Raw genomic sequence first — 22,708 nt, forward strand, 5'->3', positions numbered from 1 at the left:
GGGAGGGTAGAGCCTCACACCTCAGAACCACCGGATGCCAGGGGAACCCTCCTGACAGCCTCACGGGCAGAGGAGGAAGAGGTCACAGCTCCTCATGCTATCAGTGAATTGTGGCCTTCACGGGTACATGCTGCTCCAGGCGACCTTGGCGCGACATTTTCCTGCTCGCCCAGCAGTTGGTGTGCCCTGAGATGGGATGAGGTGAATGTTTTATTTATTCATTTATTTTTTTTAATTTTATTTGTCTTTTTTGCCATTTCTTGGGCTGCTCCTGCGGCATATGGAGGTTCCCAGGCTAGGGGTCGAATCAGAACCATAGCCACTGGCCTACGCCACAGCCACAGCAATGCGGGATCTGAGCCATGTCTGCAACCTACACCACAGCCCACGGCAACGCCAGATCGTTAACCCACTGAGCAAGGGCAGGGATCGAACCCGCAACCTCATGGTTCCTAGTCTGATTTGTTAACCACAGAGCCTCGATGGGAACTCCGAGGTGAATGTTTTAAGTCCCAGTGTGGGTCTGGTGATTCAGGGGAGCTGAGAATCAAAGGGACTAGGGACATGGTGCAAAAGCCTGGGGGGGGGGGGGCGAGGGAGGAGCATCTTAAAATTGACCTGGATTAGGTGATGAGAGAAACTGCTGTCCTGCCCTCCATCCACCTGTTTACACCTGTCACTGTGCCCCAATTTGTCAGACCTGTCCCTGGGGAAGTTTCAGTTAGGCCACCACTTGCCCTGCCTGAGACAAGGCAGAGACAGTGGAACCAAGGAGGTCCAAGCCAGACCCAGGAAGGGAAAGGATGCTGGGTGTGCCATCATCAGCCACATGAAATAAATGACCCAGTGGGTGGCCAAACTGCAAGCTGGCAAGAGCCCAGGATTGCAGTTCGAGGTCACACAGCAGCAGAGTAAAGCCAGGACAGGCTAGCTTCGCCCAAGGTCCAATGCCCAATTTAAGAACTGTCATGACATATTTATATGAAAAAAAAAAAAAAAACCCAAAGAAAACTATTTTGTGGCTTGAAAATTTTATCAAGTTCAGGTTTCAATGTCAAGTTTCACTGGAACAGCCCAGTCTTTTTTCGAGTCTCGGTGCAAACCCCCGGCCCAGAGATAGTGGAAGCGAAACCCTGTGGCTCAGTGAGAACTCCCCAGATTGTCCTGAACATGGGTTTGGAAAACCCTTCAAAAGCACCAGCCCAAAACGCAGGGGTGGTGGAGGGTGTCGTCAGAGATCGGGGGAGGAAACTTCACCGGGACATGCCTAAGCGAAGCCCCAGGCCTGGCACAGGGTGGTGCCCAAGCCCTGTCCTGATGGAAGGGCCCCCTCAGAACAATGATGGGAGACTTGAATTATCAAGCATCTGAAAATAAGCACTTAACAATTTTATTAGCCATGTATTCATTTTAAAGTCATTGAAGGAGTTCCCGTCATGGCGCAGTGGTTAACGAATCCGACTAGGAACCGCGAGGTTGCCGGTTCGATCCCTGGCCTTGCGCAGTGGGTTAAGTATCTGGCGTTGCCATGAGCTGTGATGTAGGTTGCAGATGCGGCTCAGATCCCACGTTGCTGTGGCTATGGTGTAGGCCGATTCGACCCCTAGCCTGGGAAGCTCCATATTGCTGCAGGAGCAGCTCAAAAAAAAAGACAAAAAATAAATAAATAAATAAAGTCGTTGAAGAAAGGGGTTCCCCTTGTGGCTCAGCAGAAACAAATCCAACTAGTATCTATGAGGGCGACGGTTCAATCCCTGGCCTCAATCAGTGGTTCGGGGATCTGGTGTTACCATGAGCTGTGGTGTAGGTCACAGATGTGGCGTGAATCTCCCATTGGGAGTTCCCAGGCCAGGGGTCGAATTGGAGCTACAGCTGCCAGCCTACACCACAGCCACAGCCACACCCACACCAGATCCAAGCCTTGTCTATGACCTATACCACAGCTCCCAGCAATGCTGGATCCTTAACCCACTGAGCGAGGCCAGGGATCGAACCAGCATCCTCTTGGTGCCTAGTTAGGTTGGTTAACAATTGAGCCACGAAGGAAACTCCAAAAACTAGCTTTTTGAGTACAGAATCCCAAAGGTAGCACACAGGTGACTCAAATCCCCCGTGTGAGTGGAGGGATGAGAAAGAACTGCCCTCCCTGCTGTCACCCCCCCCCATGCCTGCCATGTGGTCAAATCAGAGCTGGCCAGTCTGGCCATTTCTAAAGGGGCCGCCTGGTCTACAGAACAAAGTGACAGTCCTCATGTCACAGAGGCAGGACAGGAGGGCTCCTGGGGCAGTTCCTGGGCCTTATTACTAAAAGGGACAGGCAGATGGGCCCCAAGGACACAAAGGAACCTCCTGGGAAACATCCAGAAGCCTGGACCAGCCGCAAGACTCAGGCACAGCGTGATGAATCCAGGCCACCAGTCCCGTGGCCGTGACAGGAAGCTGGCTTCGTCGTTTAGGTCCCAGTGGCGTCTCGCACACTTTGAGGAATTATGGCCTGGGTTCCTCCCCCACAGATCTTGTGTCAGCATTTTTTTTTACTCTTTATCAAGGCATCTACCCTAAAATCCACCTCGTGTTGAGGTCTGAGAGTTTACAGACACGGGGCTTTGCAGCCACGACGGTGTCAAGAAATCTCTCCTTACAGGTCCCACAGGTGACTCAGGTGTGGCCGGCGGGCCCCGCAGAGCCCGCTGCTGGGGGAGAGGATGAGCTCACAGAGGGTCGGAGTTTCCCAGAGAGGGCGAGCAGGAACCTTCCAGAGCATCAGCACCTCAACCGCCTCGACCGTTAGGCACGCCCTGAGGGGAACCAGGAAGCAGGGGTCAGAGCCCCTGGGGAGGGGACGGCAAGTGGAGAGGACAACCCCTCCCCGGGGCCAAAAGAACCCACTTCCTACTTCACCACACCGCTGGGGCGGCAGGCAGGGAGGGCTGTGGGCAGAGAGGGCTGGGCCGGGGCAAGAGCACCCCTCCCCTCCGCCCCTCTGCACAGGAAAGTCGGGCAACCTGGCCCGGGTGCCTCTGCCGGCAGGATGGAGGACGAGGAAGGCCCCGAGTGTGGCAAGCCCGACTTTGTGCTCTTGGACCAAGTGACCATGGAGGATTTCATGGAGAACCTGAAACGCAGGTAAGCCCAGGACACGGGCTCCCCGTCCCCCCCTCCCCCACCACAGGTCTCCATCCATCAGCCCACCGTCTGGGTGATCGCTGGGGGACATCAGGGCAGGAAGGACTGTCCCCTCAGGGCCAGGGCAGCCAGCCAGTGCTGGAGCGGGCTCCCCAGAACTGTGCCTCCCCAAAAGCCCAAGTGCCTCGGACCCCTCCTCCTGGCAGGTGCCAGGCACCCAGACCGGGTAGACGCTCCCCCTCCCTTGTGGGGCTGTGCTGAGCTCTGAGAGCTCCCAGGGAAGTGGCCAGGTCCCGCTCTGGGGTGCAAGTGGACAAGTTGAGATGACACTTTCGGGGGGGGGGGCACGTGCGGTGCTTTGGGGTGTGGCTGGTAGAAGTGACATGGGACCCCATTTGCCAGAAGGTGGAGGGCAGGCAGGGGAAGAGGTGGTGACATAGGGCCGCACCAGGAGCTGGCTTCATGTCTGGACAGCCAGGGGAAGCAGAAGGCAGCCTGCTGTGTGGAGCTTGGGGACTGGTCCCACTGAGCCCAGATTGTGGGAGTCAGGCAGCACTGGCCCTGGACCAAGGCCAGGGCTGTGGGATGGAGCGGAGAGTCAGACAGGAAATGAGCTTCTCTTTTGTATGGTGCACAGAACCAAGCATGATTCCCCTTCGTTCTTAGGAACTAGCTTCTGGGACAGTAGCACCACCTCCATATTAACCATGAAACATTGAGCCCCAGGCGGCACAGCTCGCAGATGGGACAGTGTCTCCAGCAGGGGTCTCGGGCAGTCGTCGAGAAAGGGTGGAGGGCGCCAAGCTGGGGAACTCGCGTGTCAGAGGCGGCGGGGGAAGAGGAAGCCCGGACAGGCCGTCAGGGCAGGGCGGTCGGGACACCACGGGAGCCGGCGGGCCAGTGCTCCTCCCTGGGGCAAGAGAGGGATGGACGCCGGCACCCGGGCCGGTGATCAGGTTCCTGGAGGCAAGGCCTGAGAGGTCTGGGGAGGTGCCGGGGAGGGTGGAGGCGCTGCAGCCGCCAGCCGGGTGTCAGCCCTCCTCCGGGTCCCTGCTGCCTGGGTGGGGCCGGGCGGGGTTGGCTTCTGCTTCTGGGTCCCCGCCCAGGTCTCGAGACGGAAACAGCCGGAGGCCCCTCCCTCCGCCTCCCACCCCACCTCCTCCCAGTGCCCCAGCCCATCCCCCACACCGCCGTCTGGGCCGTGGCCGTGGGCAAGTCAGTCCATTGATAAAATGGGTAGGCATGATTCCTGGGAGGTCAGGACCCCCGTGGACAGCAGCTTGGATCCCAACGCTACACTGCCGTGGGGGGGGGGGGCATCCAGCAAGTGGGCACCGGGAAGACTCCCCGCCCCCTTCTCTGCTCTCAGCCCTGGGGGTGGGCCTCCCCTCCCCCCAGGGGCCCAGCACGTGGGTCCCAGGCCCCAGGACCTAGGTGTGTGTCCCCGAGGCCCTGAGCGCTGAGGACTGGCCCTGCCTGTGCCAGGTTCGAGAAGGGGCGCATCTACACCTATATTGGCGAGGTGCTGGTGTCCGTGAATCCCTACCAGGAGTTGCCCCTGTACGGGCCCGAGGCTATCGCCAAGTACCAGGGCCGAGAGCTCTACGAGCGGCCTCCCCACCTGTACGCCGTGGCCAACGCCGCCTACAGGGCGATGAAGCGTCGGTCCAGGGACACCTGCATTGTTATCTCAGGTACCTGCCCCGCCGCCAGGGGCCCAGGCGCGGGCTCCCAGCCTCCCCCGGGCTCCGGAGCGCAGGGTCTTCGTTTGTCAATGATGAAGAGGTGACTGGAGCACCTGGGAGTCCGGGGGTGGGGGTGGGGGGCAGGGAGCTGGGTAAAGGGAAGCGGCCAAAACTTCTGACTGTCCATCTGTCCGGCAGGGGAGAGTGGGGCAGGGAAGACAGAAGCCAGCAAGCACATCATGCAGTACATCGCTGCCGTCACCAATCCCAGCCAGAGGGCCGAGGTGGAGAGGTGAGGACCTGGCGGGGGCAGGGGGCTCAGGCCTCATGCCTGGTGGGGGAGCAGGAGGCGTCATGGACCCCAGCTCAGGCCAAGCTCAGCGGGCTCCTCTGTCAGCAAGGCTCCAGGTGACCCACAGCCTGGACCTCTCGACCCAGGGAGAGGCGAGGCCCGGCGTAGGTACCCTTCCTCTGGGGATAGAAAGCAGGTGAGGGGCAGGGCGCCCTCAGTGGGGAGGCTGGCCAGCTGGTCAGAAGGGCTCAGGATGCCAGGCCACCTGCGTGCCAGCTGCTCACCCGTGGGGATTTGTAGGAGCAGCTTCCTGTGTGGGAGCCCCGGCTCCGCCTGTGGAGGTGGGATAAAGTGGGGTTCGGGGCAGGGGTGGGGTGGGAACCGCGATGGAAGTTCCCCAGGACACAAGGCTGGCAGCGTCCACTCCTGCGGCTGGAGGTCAATGGTGAGCAGCTAGACACAGCTCTTCACTGCAGGCCGCGGCTTTGATCTGGGAAGGGAGGGCCTGTGCCTGCCCAGGCTCAGGCTTTACACCACAACATGCCTGACAGGGGACTCTTCCAGCGTCTCAGAATCAAGGGCCGTTCCACAGCCTGCCGGGGGGCCCCCCCACTCCTTGTGTGATGGGGAAGCCTCAGGTGCGATGCTGGACCAGGGCTCAGTCCGCATTGTGAGGTCTTTGCATTCTAGCCCCGGCCCTTCTGCCCCACACAGGGTCAAGGACGTGCTGCTCAAGTCCACCTGCGTGCTGGAGGCCTTCGGCAATGCTCGAACCAATCGCAACCACAACTCCAGCCGCTTCGGCAAGTACATGGACATCAACTTTGATTTCAAAGGAGACCCCGTCGGGGGACACATCCACAGCTACCTGCTGGAGAAGGTGAGCTCTGCTGCTGAGACTCCGGGCAGGTGGGGGGCCAGGCAGCGCTCCCCAGCCATGCTGACCCTCCCGGGACTTGCAGGCACCCCGGGGGCAAGAACATACCTTCCCTGAAGCCCCAGGTTTGAAAGGGGGAGCTCCCGCTGTGGCCAGCTCTGCCACCACCCGCCTACCTGCCCTGCCCCCGGGGCTCTAGGGCAGGTACCCTGGACTGGGGGTCAGTACCCAGGCATGGGTCCAGCTGCCCCTCTCTCCTCAGTCTCGGGTCCTCAAGCAGCACGTGGGCGAAAGGAACTTCCACTCCTTCTACCAGGTGAGCCGAAGCAGGCGGGGGGGCCCCCGCATGGAAGCCCTTCTCCTTGCTCCACTCGGTTCCCTCCCTGCCCCCTCTCTGTGCCTCCCCCTGTGCCATCCCCCATCCCCCATTCACACCAGGACCGGAACTCCCTGGAATTGGCTGTGCATACACCTCATCTGACCCTGACACGGGGTCTCCCTGGACTCAGGCAGTGTCTACACCACGTCTGACCCCAGAAATAGCATTACCCGGACACTAGTGGTGTCCACACCGAGTAAGACCCACTAAGATGGGGTCTCTCTGGACTCAGGTGGTGTCTACACTGTGTCTGACCACGGAAGTGGGTTCTCCCAGGACACAGGCGTATCTCCATCATCTGACCATTCCTCACTGACTCTCTGAGGAACTCTCTGAACATTGGTGGTCTACACTGTTTCTGACCCATGGAATTAACTTCACACTGGTTATGGGCAATGTCTACACCCTGTTGACCACTGAAGTGGGAACCCCACGGACATATACATGTGTCTGATGCAATGAGATGAGATCCAGGACTCAGCTGGTGTCTACGTTGTGTCTGAACACAGAACTAAGAGTCTCCTGGACATTGGTGGTGTCTACACTGTTTCAGTCCAACTGTGGTGGGATCTCCCTGGACTCAGGTTGTGTCTGCACCCTGTCTGACCCACTAAGGTGGACTCTTCTTGGATATGGGCAGTGTCTGCACCCTGCCTGACCATGGGCTCTGCATCTCACTGAAGTGGGATCTGCCTGGATATTGGCGGTGTCTACACCAGAGGCCAACCTACTGAGGTGGGGTCTCCTTGGACTTGGGTGGCATCTACATTCTTCCTGACTCCCTGAAGTGGGATCCCCCTGGATATGAGTGGGGTCTACCTTGGGCCCTCTGAAGTGGGTCTCTGTGGACTCAGGTGGTATCTACATAATGTCTGACCACTGAAGTGGACAGGGGGGTGTCTACACTGTGTCTGACAATGAAGTGGGGTCTCCCTGGACTCTGGTATTGTCTACTCCATGTCTGACCTAGAAGTGGCTTCTCCTGGACCCAGGCAGTGTCCACACTGTCCCACATCATGTGTTGGTTGGGTCAGCAGTGGTTGAAGGATGTGTCTGTTTGTCCTGTGTACGTGGGTGGGGTCTTTGGAGCTCAGGGGCCTAACGGAGGGGTGTCGGGGTCCTCCAGGTGCTGCGGGGCTGTGAGGACGAGGAGCTGCAAGAACTGCACCTGCAGAGAAACCCTGCACTGTATAATTTCACCCGCCAGGGAGCGGGGCTCAGTGTGAGTGGGGGCAGGGAGCCCAGGCCCCAAACACGCCTAATCCCAGCGCCCTGGTGCTGGTGACCAGGGGCTTCAGCAGGCCCTAGGATGGTGTGAACAGTTCAGCAGGACTGGTGGGGCCCTGATTCAGCAGGCTGGCAGTGTTGGAGGAAGGGTGGCTCAATGTGGGGACAGGGTGCTGTGGCTGAGCATGCGTGCTGGGACAGAGGAATCCAGGCTCAGTGTGGCCCTGGGGAGCTGAGCCCCTTCTCCCCCAGGTCTTGGACAGCGACGAGAAGAGCCACTACCAGGCAGTGATGGAGGCCATGCGGGTGATCGGCTTCAGTCCTGAGGAGGTGGCCTCTGTGCGCCGAATCCTGGCTGCCATTCTGCACCTGGTGAGCTTGGCCGTGAGGGCTCTGCGGCCACTTCCTCACGTGGTGCCCTCGTGGGCGCCTGCCCAAGAGAAGACTGGCCTCTGACAATGCAGCCATGTAACTGGCCCACTCCTTGCTCTGCTGAAAGCGAGTCGCTCTGGCTGTGGGTTCCCTCAAGGCCGGGCCCTGAGCCGCAGGCTCTGCATGCCCGGAGCATGCGTGGTCCGTGTCTAGATTAGCTCATACTGAGCGGGCAAGGGCAGTCTGGACTTAGTGAAGCTGAACATCGTGCAGACACGGCTCTTGCTTCTGTCATTTAAGAGCTGGGTGGCTTTGGGCAGGTGACTCAGCATCTCTGGGCCTCTGTTCTCTCTGCGGAAGTATGAGGAATAGGCGGCACACAGCTGGCTGCAGCAGGATGCAGTGGCATCATTCCCATGACATCCCGGGTGGGAAGCCTCTGGTGTATTCCTGGAACTGCTTCCGTATCTCCGGTTGTGTATATGGCAGAAGCCAGCCTTTGCTATACCCTGTCCCTGCCCTCCCTTCCTTCTCCCCCAGCAAAGTCATGCGGGCTCCCCAAGACACAGAGCCTGACACTTCACGGTTCCCCCATCACCAGGGAAACATTGAGTTCGTGGAGCTGGAGGAGGGCGGTCAGGAGCAGGGGCGCCTGGCGGTGACTGAGGAGGTGCTGGTGGACCACGTGGCTGAGCTGACTGCCACACCCCGAGAGATGGTGCTGCGCTGCCTGCTGGCTCGCACTGTGGCCTCGGGAGGCAGGGACCTCATTGAGAAGGGCCACACTGCGGCCGAGGCCAGCTACGCCCGGGACGCCTGTGCCAAGGTACTCTCGGGGTGGGTGGTGATGGCGGGGAACCCAAGAGGCCTTCCTGGAGGAGACAAGGCCAGAGGCAGTCAGAAGCAGCTGGCTCCTGGCCTCTGCCCAGGCAGTGTACCAGCGACTCTTTGAGTGGGTGGTGGACCGGATCAACGGTGTCATGGAACCCCGGGGCCGGGACCCCCGGCGTGATGGCAAGGACACGGTCATCGGTGTGCTGGACATCTACGGCTTCGAGGTGTTCCCTGTCAACAGGTGGGTAGTCCAGCCACCACATCATACACTCTGGTCACCCCAGCCTCCAGGACCGTCTCAGTCCTGGGGAGCTTGGCTGTGCTGGGGAGCAGAATGTCTGGTATTTGGCGCAGTTGGTCCCTTGCCCCAGGCTCACGCCCTCAAGCCGGCCTCAGCTATGCCACCATCCAGTGGCTCCCAGAAAGGCAAGATCTCAGCTCACTTCCACTTGCTGAGATGCCCAAATCCACTCTAAGGCGTGCGTGCTGGACTTTGGGGCAGCAGGTAAAGGAGCAGCCCAGAGAGGGAGATGCACCCCCACAGTGAGGCCGCCAGGGCGCCTGGCTCCAGAGCCATTAGGGGAACTTCAGGGGATCTAGCTGGGGGGAAGCCTCCAGCCCTCATGAGCAAAAGCCCTAAGGTGGGTGGGCAAGGCATGACTCTGAACAGCCCATCCATGCCCCAGCTTCGAGCAGTTCTGCATCAATTACTGCAACGAGAAGCTGCAGCAGCTCTTCATCCAGCTCATCCTGAAGCAGGAGCAGGAGGAATACGAGAGGGAGGGCATCACCTGGCAGAGCGTGAGTGCCTAGGCCATTCTCGCACACTGCAAACCCCAGAGGGAGAAGCGTGGTACTGGGCGGGAGGGTGTGCAGGGGAGGGCTGGGCGGAGCGGGCGCTGGGCAGAAATGTGGGACAGAGGCTGGCCGACCGGGCTCAGGAGCTGCCCTGCTTGCCCTGCGGCAGGTGGAGTATTTCAACAACGCCACCATCGTGGACCTGGTGGAGCGGCCGCACCGGGGCATTCTGGCCGTGCTGGACGAGGCGTGCAGCACTGCCGGCCCCATCACCGACAGGATCTTCTTGCAGACCCTAGACACACACCACCGCCACCACCCACACTACACCAGCCGCCAGGTGCACCTCTGCCCCAGGCAGTCGCCCCCCCCCCGCCCCCACTGGTCCCAGCTCTGGCAGGTGCCCCACATGCTACCTGTCTGGGGTGGGGAGCTTGGTGATGGCTCAGCCTCCTCTGCATGACTGTCTCCCCCTCTTCTCTCCCACACCTTCGGTGTCTTTACCCTGGCCTGTCCCCTGCCCACAGCTCTGCCCCACAGACAAGACCATGGAGTTTGGCCGAGACTTCCGGATCAAGCACTATGCAGGAGATGTCACGTAAGCAGCCCCCCCACCGCCCTGAGTGTCTGGTCTTCCCATCAGCCCCTTCCCCTTTTTTCTTTCCTGTCTTTTGAGGGTCGTGTCCACGGCAACACTGAAGTTCCCAGGCTAGGGGTCCAATCAGAGCTGTAGCTGCCAGCCTACACCACAGCCACAGCAACGCCAGATCCCAGCCGCATCTGCAGTCTACACTGAAGCTCACAGCAATGCTAGATCCTTAGCCCACTGAGGAGGGCCAGGGATCAAAAGCAAGTCATCATGGGTACTACTTGGGTTCATTACCACTGAGCCACAGCCGGAACTCCCCTTCCCCTTTTTAAGACACTGAAAATATGCCCTTCACCAGATTCACCAGTGAAAGGGGTGAAATGGGGCTTTTAAGATAGCAGTTCTCGGGAGTTCCCGTCGTGGCGCAGTGGTTAACGAATCCGACTAGGAACCATGAGGTTGCGGGTTCGGTCCCTACCCTTGCTCAGTGGGTTAACGATCCAGCGTTGCCGTGAGCTGTGGTGTAGGTTGCAGACGTGGCTCGGATCCCATGTTGCTGTGGCTCTGGCGTAGGCCGGTGGCTACAGCTCCGATTCAACCCCTAGCCTGGGAACCTCCATATGCCGCGGAAGCGGCCCAAGAAATAGCAACAACAACAACAACAACAATAACAACAACGACAACAACAACAAAAAAGATAGCGGTTCTCGGATTCTCATTGTGACTCAGCAGGTTAAGAACCCAGCTAGTATCCATGAGGATGTGGATTCCATCCCTGGCCTTGCTCAGTGGGTTAAGGATCCAGCATTGCCACAAGCTGCAGTGTAGGTCGCAGATGCAGCTCAGCTCTAATTGGACCACAAGCCTAAGAACTTCCACATGCCGCACGTACAGCCCTAAAGAGACAAAAAATAAAAATAAAGGATAGCTGGGGAGTTCCCGTTGTGGCTCAGTGGTTAACGAATCTGACTAGGAACGATGAGGTTGCAGGTTTGATCCCTGCCCTTGCTCAGTGGGTTAAAGATCCGGCGTTGCTGTGAGTTGTGGTGTAGGGTGCAGACGAGGCTCGGATCCCACATTGCTGTGGCTCTGGCATAGGCCTGCGACTACTGCTCCAATTCGACCCCTAGCTTGGGAACTTCCATATGCCACGGTGGGGCCCTAGAAAAGACCAAAAAAAAAAAAAAAAGATAGCTGTTCTCAGCACCAGTTGTATCATAGAATTTTCTGGGGAGCTGTAAAAAAGACCCATTTCTGGGGGAGGGGCTGGAGATTCCAAGGTGCAGCCAGGGCAGGACCTCTCCTCCTAGCCCAGAATCCATTTTTGTCACCCTCTGAGCAAGGCCTGCATGTGGAGGTGCGGGCGGGTGACAAGCGACAGAGGAGGGAGAGGCTGTGTTTCTAACCAGCTTCCAAGCCAGGTGGACACTGTGCACCTCAGGCCACTCACTGAGTGCCAAGACCCTGGCTGTCCTCCAGAAATCGCCATGATTCTTTCCTTTTTCTTTTTTTGGCTGCCCCTCAGCATATGGAAGTTCCCAGGCCAGGGATCAGATCCAAGCTGCAGTTGTGACCTACGCCACAGCTTCAGCAATGCTGAATCCTTGAACCCACTGTGCAGGCCCGGGGATTGAACCTGCACCCCGATCCATTGCACCACTGCGGGAACTTCTGAAACCTAGATTTTGGTGCTGTTTTCTAGCAGTCAGAGGTCAGGATGATGAATCTGAGGCTCTCAGTGCCACAGGCGCAAAACAGACCAACACCTCCGGAGTGCCTGGTTGTAACTGCAATTACTAGTATTTATGGAATTTCAGTAGGCACAGTTCCGAGCATATGATGTCTGTTGAGGCACAGAGAGTTTAGGTAACTTTCCCAGGTCACACAGCATGTATGTGCTAGAGCCAGGATTCAGTGATGGGACATGGTGCCAGAGCCGTGAGCATAAGCACTTGGCTCATCTGTCAAGAGAAGAAACTTGTGAGGGAACAGGTCTTGTGTGACAAGAAGGAAAGCAGGCGGGGGAGGGGGAGGAAGAGGAGGGAGGCCGGCCAGGTGGGAGGGGGCGCGGCCCCTTGCCTCCTCACTGGCCCTGGCCCCCCAGGTACTCGGTAGAGGGCTTCATTGACAAGAACAGAGACTCCCTCTTCCAGGACTTCAAGCGGCTGCTGTACAACAGGTGAGCCGACTCTCTGGGTATGCATGTGGGTGCCAGAGGTCCAGGGCCCTGGGGCTTTGGCTGGAAGGGCCTTCAGACACTCCAGTCTGACCCTCTTGGGCAGCCTGAGGTTCAACGCTGAGGCCATGATGCTTACACGTGGCCGAGCTGGTTTGCGAGCTGTCCTCCTGGAGGGCAGCTGGGCATGCAGCCTGTGTCCACAGCTTGGATCCCACTCTGCGGGCCATGTGGCCGGACGGGCAGCAGGATATCACAGAGGTGACTAAGCGCCCCCTGACGGCCGGCACGCTCTTCAAGAACTCCATGGTGGCCCTGGTGGAAAACCTGGCCTCCAAGGTACAGTCCCCACCCCTGCCCTCACCCTGGATCCTTCCCGAGCCTTCTGTCTGTGCCTGGTTGTCAAGCTGGGCCCCCTACACCTCTGTACATCATGGGGAGGGAGGGTGTTCATTTCCCATCTGCTGTGAGTCATACGCCCTCCAGTGGGGAGGGACCTGCCACTGCACAGGTTAAGATGCCCTGGGCGGAGTGGAGGATTATGTAAACACGGGGTTCCAGCAGCCTTCCCCTGGCCCTGTTGGCCCCTTGAGGGTGGGCTGGGAGGGACTTTGCTCAGAGTTTGGGTTGATCCAGCTTTGGTCCTGCCTGGAGCCAGGATGAGCTTCTGGAAGCTGGGGCCACAGGGACAGGAAAGAGGCACTAGTTTCTTGTGGTGCTTGGGGCCCAAAGACAGAGGGGGCAGTGGGAAGATGCCAGGGCTGGCAGAATATCCAGACACTCAGCCCGGCCCCGGGGAGGGTGAGAGGAAGGGCTGATGGGGCTCGCTGCTGCCTTTTCGGACTTGGTCCTGGGCCAGCCTCCTGCCCACACTGGGCACTGGGCTCCTAGGTCCCATTCTGCCCTCCATCCCCTCATCCCCCAGCTCCTCCTGGCCCCGCGTTCTCTGTCTGCCCTTGGTCTCTTCGCCTCTCCCTCCCGCTGGGAGAGCCTCTTCTCCATGCAGATGGCAGGTCGCAGGGGAGCGAGGGAGATGGCAGGCCTGAGCTCACTTGCTGCCTGTCACCTGCCTGTTGACCCTGGGGCTGTGACACTGGCCTCTCCACGTGCCCTCTGTCTCTTACAGGAGCCCTTCTATGTCCGCTGCATCAAGCCCAATGAGGATAAGGTGGCTGAGAAGCTGGACGAGGGCCACTGTCGCCACCAGGTCGCATACCTGGGGTTGCTGGAGAATGTACGGGTCCGCAGGGCTGGCTTCGCTTCCCGCCAGCCCTATCCGCGTTTCCTGCTCAGGTACAGCCCCTCTCCGCCATGGGCGTTTGCTTGAGGAGCTCCAGCTGCAGCCAAGAGCTTTTCAGATGTCAGTGCTGCTGACCTTGGGGCACTGACAGTCATCAGGGCACCTGATGCGCGGGCTGGGGTGGGCGTGGTGGGAGTGCGCGTGGCGCGAGGAGGGAGCGGGCCGTGGGTGGGGCGGTGCCACGTGCTCCCCTGCGTCCAGCGCCCACGACCCGGTCCTGCTGTGACAGGTACAAGATGACCTGTGAGTACACGTGGCCAAACCACCTGCTGGGCTCCGATAAGGCGGCCGTGGGCGCCCTCCTAGAGCAGCACGGGCTGCAGGGGGACGTGGCCTTTGGCCATAGCAAGCTCTTCATCCGTTCACCCCGGACGCTGGTCACACTGGAGCAGAGCCGGGCATGTCTCATCCCCATCATCGTGCTGCTGCTGCAGAAGGTGCGGGGCTGGACGCCCGTCATGGAGGGGGTGGGGGGATGGCAAGGAGAGCATTGGGCACTTTCCCTGTGGGGGAGGGGAGAGGCGGATGGGGACCACCCGGAGTTAGGGGACCGTGCGGGCACACTGACGGGACCAAAGGCACACTTCCAAGTATGGGGGGTTGCTGCTCCTGGGTGACAAACCGAGACTGAAAGAGACTTAAGCAAAACGGGTGAATGTTGTTCAGGTCGCTGCCATCCTGTGGCCGCCAGCCTCAGGCCCAGCTGCTCAAAACAAGATATTAGGGAATCTGGCTTCCTTCTTTCCTTCCTTTTACCCCCCCTTCTTTTAGTCTATTTATCCTGAGAGATTTCAGACCTGGAAAGTGTCCAGGCTGGTATATACTAAATCCCCACACTCCCACTGGCCTGCATCAACCATTCAGACATCATGCTTTTTTTTTTGTCTTTTTTTCTTTTTCGGGCAGCACCTGCGACATATGGAGGTTCCCAGGCTAGGGGTTGAATCAGAGCTGTAGCCGCCGGCCTACACCACAGCCACAGCAACTCGGGATCCGAGCCGCGTCTGCAACCTACACCACAGTTGACGGCAATGCCAGATCCTTAACCCGCTGAGCAAGGCCAGGGATTGAACCCGCGTCCTCATGGATACTAGTCGGGTTCATTAACCACTGAGCCACGATGGAAACTCCAAAGACACCACACTTCTATCCCAGTTATTTTGAAGCAAATCATTTCATTTATAATCATTTCAGTATGTATTTTCAAAAGATAAGGATTCTCCCACCTCTTCTCATAACTTTTTATTCATTTATTATTTATTTATTTTAGCTTTTTTTTTTTTGCCATTTCTTGGGCCGCTTCCGCGGCATATGGAGGTTCCCAGGCTAGGGGTCGAATCGGAGCTGTAGCTGCCAGCCTATGCCAGAGCCACAGCAACGTGGGATCCGAGCCGCATCTGCAACCTACCCCATAGCTCATGGCAATGCCGGATCATTAACCCACTGAGCAAGGGCAGGGACCGAACCCGCAACTTCATGGTTCCTAGTCGGATTCGTTAACCACTGAGCCACAATGGGAACTCCTATTTTAGCTTTTTACGGCCATACTCGTGGCATGTAGAAGTTCCCAGGCTAGGGGTTGAATCAGAGCTGCAACTGCCGGCCTACACCACAACTCACGGCAACGCCAGATCCCTGACTCGCTAAGTGAGGCCAGGGATCGAACCCGAATTATCATGGATGCTAATTGGATTCGTTTCTACTGAGCCAAGTTGGGAACTCCCAACTTTTTAACATTTCAAACCTGCAGAAAAGTGAAAAGACTCATACAATGATTACTCTTCACCTGGATTGCTACAACTGTGTGCTCCCCCCAACCCTGTCTCTGTCTCTGTCTTTGTGTCTTTATCTCGCTTTCTCCACTTCCACATAAGAGACTCATATATGCATGTATTTGCATTTTTTCCTGAACTCTGTAGAGTCATGACTCCCAAATCCTCCCAAAGCACAAGGACATTCACCTTATAACCGCCCTGACATCAGCACACTCCAGAAACCCAACGCTGAGCAAACGTAATCTACAAATCTGAATATCTAATATGCAAGCCAAACTCAAATATCTGAAAATGTCCCGCTATTACCTATTACATCTTTTAAAAACCCAGAATTCAGAGTTCCCACTTGTGGCTCAGTGGGTTAAGAACCCAACATAGTGTCCATGAGGATGCAGATTTGACCCCTGGCCTTGTTCAGTGGGTTAAGAATCCGGCTTTGCCACAAGCGGCAGCATAGGTCTTGGATGCAGCTTGGATCCCGAGTTGCTGTGGTGTAGACTGGCAGCTGCAGCTCTGATTTGATCACTGGCCTGGAAACTTCCATATGCCGCAGGTGCAGCCCTAAAAAGAAAAGAAGACAAAACCCAAGTCAATCAGTGAGGACACACTGCATTGCATTTTTACTTCTGCTGTCTCCTCTAACACACAGGGGTGGTTTTTAAGAGCGTGGCCCATACCATCGCAGAAACGGGACTCAGAGAGTTCACACTGACTCGTTGCTGTTCTGTCCGGTCTGTGATCCCATGGCTGGGGAATCGTGTCCTCAGTCTGTTCGAGTCAGGGTCCACACATCACGGTCAAGGGCGACACCGCTTAAGTCTGCTCTAATCTCTGCTGGGTCTGCCGGGCTGCTTGCCTCGTAGGGTCTCCAGTTGCCTCTGAGTTTCGATGGTTACATTCTTGGGGTGCCCCTCCATTTCAAGGTCTCCTAGGGTGAGGGAGGCGGGGCCTGCAGGGCCTGACAGAGGGCTGCTCCCCCCTCCCCGCCCCCCCAGGCATGGCGAGGCACCCTGGCCAGGCGGTATTGCCGGCGACTGCGGGCTGTCTACACCATCATGCGTTGGTTCCGGAGGCATAAGGTGCGTGTTCACCTGGCAGAGCTGCAGCGGCGATTCCAGACTGCACGGCAGCCCCCGCACTATGGCCGTGACCTCGTCTGGCCGCAGCCCCCTGCCGTGCTGCAGCCTTTCCAAGACATCTGCCAGGCCCTCTTCTGCAGGTACTCGCCCTCTGCCACCACCCCCTCGCTCCTTCCCACGCGGCTAGAGCCCACGGAACCCTGGAACCAAGTCATCGGAACTCCCTGGTGCCAGCCAGGAGACACATGGTCCCGTTGCATAAGCAGGAAAACGGGGCTGCGTGGATCAGCTGACTGCCCACACCCCACAGCTGGTGGCAGATTCCTAATGACCCCAGCACACTGCTGGACATTGGAGGGATGCAGGCCTCTGTTTCCTTGCTAGAGGCCTGCGGGGAAGGTGGCGGGTCAGAGACAGAGGTGGAGGAAACCGCAACTGAGCAGGGCTCTGAAGGCTCAGTAGGAGTTCTCTAGGAGAAGAGCTGAAGGGCAACCAGCGTGCTCAGGGCAGGAGAGGCCACCTGCCACTGAGAGCAGGGAGGGTGGGTCACAGAGGGTGGCCAGTGCCAGGCCGAGGGGCTTGGCCTTCTCCTGTGGGGGAAGGGACATGAGAAGGCATTAATGTGTGTCTGGGGGAGAGGGCAGAACCAGGAGGGGGGAAGGGTGAGGCCTGCACGGGGGTCCATCTAACCAACCTGGCCCCCTCCAGGTGGCGGGCCCGGCAGCTGGTAAAGAATATTCCGCCTTCAGACATGGCTCAAATCAAGGCCAAGGTGGCCGCCATGGCGGCCCTGCAGGAGCTACGGCAGGACTGGGGCTGCCGGCGGGCCTGGGCCCGGGACTACTTGTCCTCCGTAAGTGCCTGGGCTGTGGGGGCTGGGTGCCAAGGAGGGGCTCGAGACAGAGACCTCCCCCTGTGTCCTTAGCTGTCCTCTCCCTGGGCCTGGCTGTCCGGTGGGCTGTACCTCTCTTTTCCACCTCTTGCTCTGAAGGTTAAGGGTTGTCACCCAGACCCAGCTAGCCTGGCCTTTACCAAGCACCTCCCTCTCTGCTCCACTCCTATGCCCCTTCCTGTGTTCTCGGGTCAACAGCCCCGTTCTCAGGCACAGACCCCCTTCTTAGGCACAGCCTTCACGGCACCCCATGCCATGGCTCCCCTTGGCTCACACGGGTACTGTGAGTAGGCTCCTAGCCTGGTTCTACAGGGGATGAAGCCTCAGGGGAGCGAGGTTTGCCCAGGTGGGTGGCTTGGCATGGAAGAGCCAGGTCCCGGCTGGCCCCTTCCATCTTAGCATCTGTCCAGGCCTGAGAACCAGAGCCGGTGGGTGGGTGTGGAGGGCTGCAGGGGTCTGTGCAGTGGGCCCTCGGTGAACCCAGCGTGGTGGGTGGACCCACTGGGAGGCTGGCGCATGGCTTGATGGGACTTTCTGAGGTCAAAGATAGCTGTGCCAAGTGGAAATTAATCTGACTAGGAACCATGAGGTTGCAGGTTTGATCCCTGGCCTTGCTCAGTGGGTTAAGGATCTGGCATTGCCGTGAGCTGTGGTGTAGGTCAGCAGCTGTAGCTCTGATTAGACCCCCCTGCTGCGGGTGCGGCCCTAAAAAAAAGTAAAAAGAAAAAAAAATAAAGAAAAAGGTAGCTGTGCCAGTTTCCCAGGGGTCCCTGTCAGTCACCATCAAGCATGGTCCCAAGACCCCATCCCAAGCAGTCCTCATCTGTCCTCAGGCCACAGACAACCCCACAGCCTCAGGTCTGTTTGCTCAGCGACTGAAGACGCTTAGGGAGAAGGATGGCTTTGGGGCCGTGCTCTTCTCCAGCCACGTCCGAAAGGTGAGCAGCGCGTGCAGGGGCGTGGGGCGTGTGGCAGCCCTGGCCCAGCTGAGAGCCTCCACGGCTGCTCCCGAAACTCTGAAAACGACCAACGCGGTCAGTGGGAAGGTAGCCCCAGGGAGGGGAGGCCACCAGCCACACCTGCTGAGGAGCCCACGGGGGCCAGGCAAGTGGTCCTGAAAGCATCTGTCCCGCAGGTGAATCGCTTCAACAAGAGCCGAGACCGGGCACTGCTGCTCACAGACCGGCACCTCTACAAGCTGGAGCCAGGCCGGCAGTACCGCGTGATGCGGACCGTGCCCCTGGATGCGGTGAGCCCTGTGGGGGGTGGAGGCATTCCTGGGGCTTCGGTTGCCCGGTGGTCCTGCCGGGCACTGCCGTCTCCTCCCCTCACGTCTGCCTGGGATGGCCTGGGCTTTCTAGAATTCAGCATCAGCTCAGGATGGTAGCCTCCCCCCACCTTTACTGAACAGCCTGCGGAGGCTTTTCATTGCTCAGGGGTGTCGGTCCCAAACCCTCACCCTCATTTTCCCCGCCCCTTCCTGCTCCGCTCTTTGCAGAGCCAAATGCCACATGGGCCCTCTTCCCCACATCTGCACCTGCCCGGGGGTCTCCCCCGCCACCCAGACCACACGGGCCTGGCTGCGGCATGTAGCTGCCACCCGTAGGACCCTGTCCCCTCTCTCTCACCCCTCTCCCCCGGAGTTGCAGCTCATATTTGCAGAGGACAAGGGGCAACCCAGGTCAGAGATGGATGCTGAGGGTCTCTATAATTGGCAAGGTGGGGGACCATCTGATACGGTGGCCACAGCCAGGTGGCTATTTACATGCAATGAGGGGGAGTTCCCATTGTGGCTCAGCAGTAAGGAATCAACTAGTATCCATGAGGACTCAGGTTCAATCCCTGGCCTCGCTCAGTGGATTAAGGATCTGGCATTGCTGCGGGCTGTGGTGTAGGTCACAGACATGGCTCAGATCTGGTGTTGCTGCAGCTGTGGTGTAGGCTGGTAGCTGCAGCTCCAATTCAGCCCCCAGCCTGGGATCTTCCATATGCTGCAGGTGCAGCCCTATAAAGCAAAACAAGAAAAAAGAAAAGCAATGAAAAAGAAAGACAACCTGGAGTTCCCACTGGGGAGCAATGGGATCAGGAGCATCTTGGCAGCGCTAGGACACAGGTTCAATCCCCAGCTGGGCACAGTGGATTAAGGATCCAGTGTTGCTGCACCTGCGGCTTAGGTGGCAACTGTGGCTCAGATCTAATCCCTGGCCCAGGAACCTCATATGCCTCAGGGCAGGAAAGAAAGAAAGAGAGACAGAAAGAAAGGAAGAGAGGGAGGGACGGAGGAATAGAGGAAGGAAGGAAACGAAACTGAAAAGGCCAGCTGCTCAGTGGCGCCAGCACTTTTAGGTGCTGGGTGGGGAGAGATTGGTGGGGCCTGGGCAGACGCTGGGTGCGGGGTAGGGGGCACCCCTGACGCTGAGGCCCCCCCCATCCCCAGGTGACCGGGCTGAGCGTGACCAGCGGGCGGGACCAGCTGGTGGTGGTGCACTCGCGGGGCTACGACGACCTGGTGGTGTGTCTGCACCGCTCCCGGCCGCCGCTGGACAACCGTGTCGGGGAGCTGGTGGGCGTGCTGGCCTCGCACTGCCAAGGGTGAGGGGCGCGGGGGCGCGGGGGGCTGCGGGGCCGCGGGGTCCTGCCGCCCTGACCCTGACCTCCCTCCCGGATCTGCTCGCTCCAGGGAGGGACGGCCCCTGGAGGTGCGCGTCTCCGACTGCATCCCCCTGACCCAGCGCGGGGCGCGGCGCCTGGTCTCCGTGGAGCCCAGGCCGGAGCAGCCAGAGCCGGATTTCCGCTGCAGCCGCGGCGCCTTCACCCTCCTGTGGCCGAGCTGCTGAGCTGGCGCGGCTCCACCCGGGGCGGAGGGGTTTCCAGGGGCGCCCACGCCGGGCGAGCTGGCAGCGGCGCTGTGCAATAAAATGTTCTGTGTCGGTGCTTGGCGTGCGCTTGTGTCCGTGGGGGAACGGTCTCCGGCCGCTGCCAACTTGGCAGATGTCACCCCAGTGTCCTCCGCTGACCCCTGCATCCAAGACTACACTTTTTTTTTTTGTCTTTTTCATCTAGCACCGCCCCCGCGGCATATGGAGGTTTCCAGGCTAGGGGTGAATTGGGGCTGTAGCCACAGCGGGATCCAAGCCGCGTCTGCGACCCACACCACAGCCCACGGCAACGCCGGATTCTTAACCCACTGAGCGAGGCCAGGGATGGAACCCACAACCTCATGGTTCCTAGTCGGATTCGTTAACCACTGCGCCACGACGGGAACTCCCCGTTTGTGGGTTTATACTGACCCACAGCTAGGGTCTCTGTCTCCCTCCAGGGTGCCGTTGTTCCTAGTGGGCCACTGAGAAAGCTTGGGGGTCTTAGCGCATACACTAGGGGCACAGAGCAGCCCCGCTGGCTGACTAGGGCTACACACTGTCCCAGACGCTGTGTTGGTGTTGGGTGTGCGGGTCACTGGGAACCCTACCTCTGGGCCAGTAGCCAGAAACTTCCAGAGTCTGAGAGCCCTTCTTTGTGTCTGGGCTTCTCTAGAAAGCCAACCAGAGTTCCCGCCATGGCTCAGCGGTTACAAACCCACCTAGGAACCATGAGGAAGAGGGTTTGATCCCCCGCCTTGCTCAGTGAGTTAAGGATCCGGCGCTGCCATGAGATGTAGTGTGGGTTGCAGACTAGGCGCTGATCCCGCATTGCTGTGGCCATGGCTGTGGCTGTGGCTGTGGCCGTGGCTGGCAGCTGCAGCTCCAACTCCAACCCTAGCCTGGGAACTTTCATTTGCCACAAGTGTGGCCCTAAAAAGAAAAAAAAAAAAAAAAAAAGCTCTGGCCCCTGTCACCCATTGGCCCTTTATGATTGCTGTGGGTGTGGCCTGTCAGAGCCTGTCAGCACCTCCTGCTTCCTCTCCAAATTCTCCCACGTTTCACGTTTCTTATTTCTCAGAAGCTCAGCTGCCTGGCTGAGAAGAGGCCTCAGTGAGGGAGTGAAAACTTCACAGAGCCCAAGGCAGGACACTGCACACACTACCTGGCAATATTTGGGGGTCCAGCCCTGCTGGGGACCACTCCAAGCTCAGGGCCCAGAGCCAAACACCATTTGTCCAAAGGAAGAAGGGTCGCAGCTGCCAGGCAGGTTCTTGCACCTGCAGGATTCTGAGATCCAGTCCGAGGGGTGGGGGGACATGCTAGGAAGAGAAAGGCTCTCTCTTGGGCTCCGACATTGTATCAGGCAATTCACATATATTACTTTACTTGACATGTAAAACCCACTACATGCCACCATGCTAAGCGCTTGGCAGTATCTCCTCACCCCCTACCTGTGAGGTGGATGCTCCCTTTATCTCCCACTGCTGCAGGTACAGGAACCGAGTTTCCGTGACTTGCCTGGGGCCACCCAGCTGCTGAGCAGGACAGAGCCAGGGACGGGGCCAGGCACACAGGCCCCATGCCACATCAACGCAGAGCCCCCTGTAGGTAGGGGACTCCCTTTGCCAACAGAGATTGCTGTCTTGAGCATTGGCATGGGATGGCTGGCTCTCAAGGAACAGGACCTCAATCAGAGTCCAGCTCCATTCCTGTGTCCCCTCCCATGGATGTCCACACCTGTGCAGGCTTCGTCCTGTGGTCTGAGCTGGCCTTGGGTGTGGCTTTAATCAGGAGGTGGGGCCACATGAAAGAGGAGAGGCCCTGAGGGAGAGGGAGAAAGAGACAGGTTAAGGGAATGGAGGGCCGTCCCACCAGCAAGACCAGTAGATTTCGAGTAGAATCTTCAATCAATAAAATGGTTGTTACGGAGTTCCCTGGTGGCTCAGTAGGTTAAGGATCTGGCATTGTCACTGCTGTGGCTCTGGTTGCTGCCGTGGCATGGGTTTGATCTCTGGCCTGGGAATTTCTGTGTGCCTCAGGTGCGGCCAAAAAAAAAAAAAAAAGTTTATTTTCAGCCACTAAATTTAGCGGTGATTTTTAAAAATTTTTATGGCAACACCTGAGCATATGGAGATTCCTGGGCCAGGGATTGAATCCAAGCCACAGCTGCAACTACACTGCAGCTGCAGCAACACCAGATGCTTTCACCCACAGCTCCAAACCTGAAACCTCTGCAGGCACCAGAGCTGCTGCAGTTGGATTCTTGGGTTTTGTTTGCTTTTGCTTTTTAGGGCCATACTTGCTGTATATGGAAGTTCCCCGGCCAGGGGTCAGATCAGAGCTGCAGCTGCTGGCCTACACCACAGCCACAGCAACACCAGATCCAAGCCGAGTCTGTGACCTGCACCACAGCCACAGCAACATCAGATCCTTATCACACTGACCA

At 58.5% G+C, this 22,708-nt stretch overlaps 1 protein-coding gene across 2 annotated transcripts; it reads left to right on the forward strand.

Annotated features, from left to right (window-relative positions):
- The first annotated feature begins 2,838 nt into the window (after window positions 1-2,838).
- On the forward strand, window positions 2,839-20,335 carry MYO1G (myosin IG). 2 transcript variants are annotated; one of them, XM_047763301.1, is made up of 22 exons: window positions 2,840-3,126; window positions 4,612-4,820; window positions 5,010-5,103; window positions 5,818-5,983; window positions 6,243-6,296; window positions 7,486-7,581; window positions 7,839-7,958; window positions 8,560-8,784; window positions 8,888-9,033; window positions 9,479-9,593; window positions 9,760-9,930; window positions 10,118-10,188; window positions 12,284-12,358; window positions 12,562-12,694; window positions 13,482-13,648; window positions 13,885-14,092; window positions 16,426-16,649; window positions 17,218-17,362; window positions 18,235-18,339; window positions 18,537-18,650; window positions 19,839-19,993; window positions 20,082-20,335. In XM_047763301.1, the coding sequence occupies exons 1-22, from the start codon at window positions 3,032-3,034 to the stop codon at window positions 20,236-20,238; spliced, it is 3,045 nt and encodes a 1,014-aa protein (XP_047619257.1). In that variant the 5' UTR covers window positions 2,840-3,031; the 3' UTR covers window positions 20,239-20,335. The 2 variants fall into 2 exon arrangements, with proteins under 2 accessions (XP_047619258.1, XP_047619257.1); XM_047763302.1 differs by lacking the exon at window positions 7,486-7,581 and having other exon boundaries at window positions 2,839-3,126.
- The last annotated feature ends 2,373 nt before the right edge of the window (window positions 20,336-22,708 follow it).

The sequence above is a fragment of the Phacochoerus africanus genome, chromosome 16 (genome assembly GCF_016906955.1).
Source record: "Phacochoerus africanus isolate WHEZ1 chromosome 16, ROS_Pafr_v1, whole genome shotgun sequence".
NCBI lineage: Eukaryota > Metazoa > Chordata > Mammalia > Artiodactyla > Suidae > Phacochoerus > Phacochoerus africanus.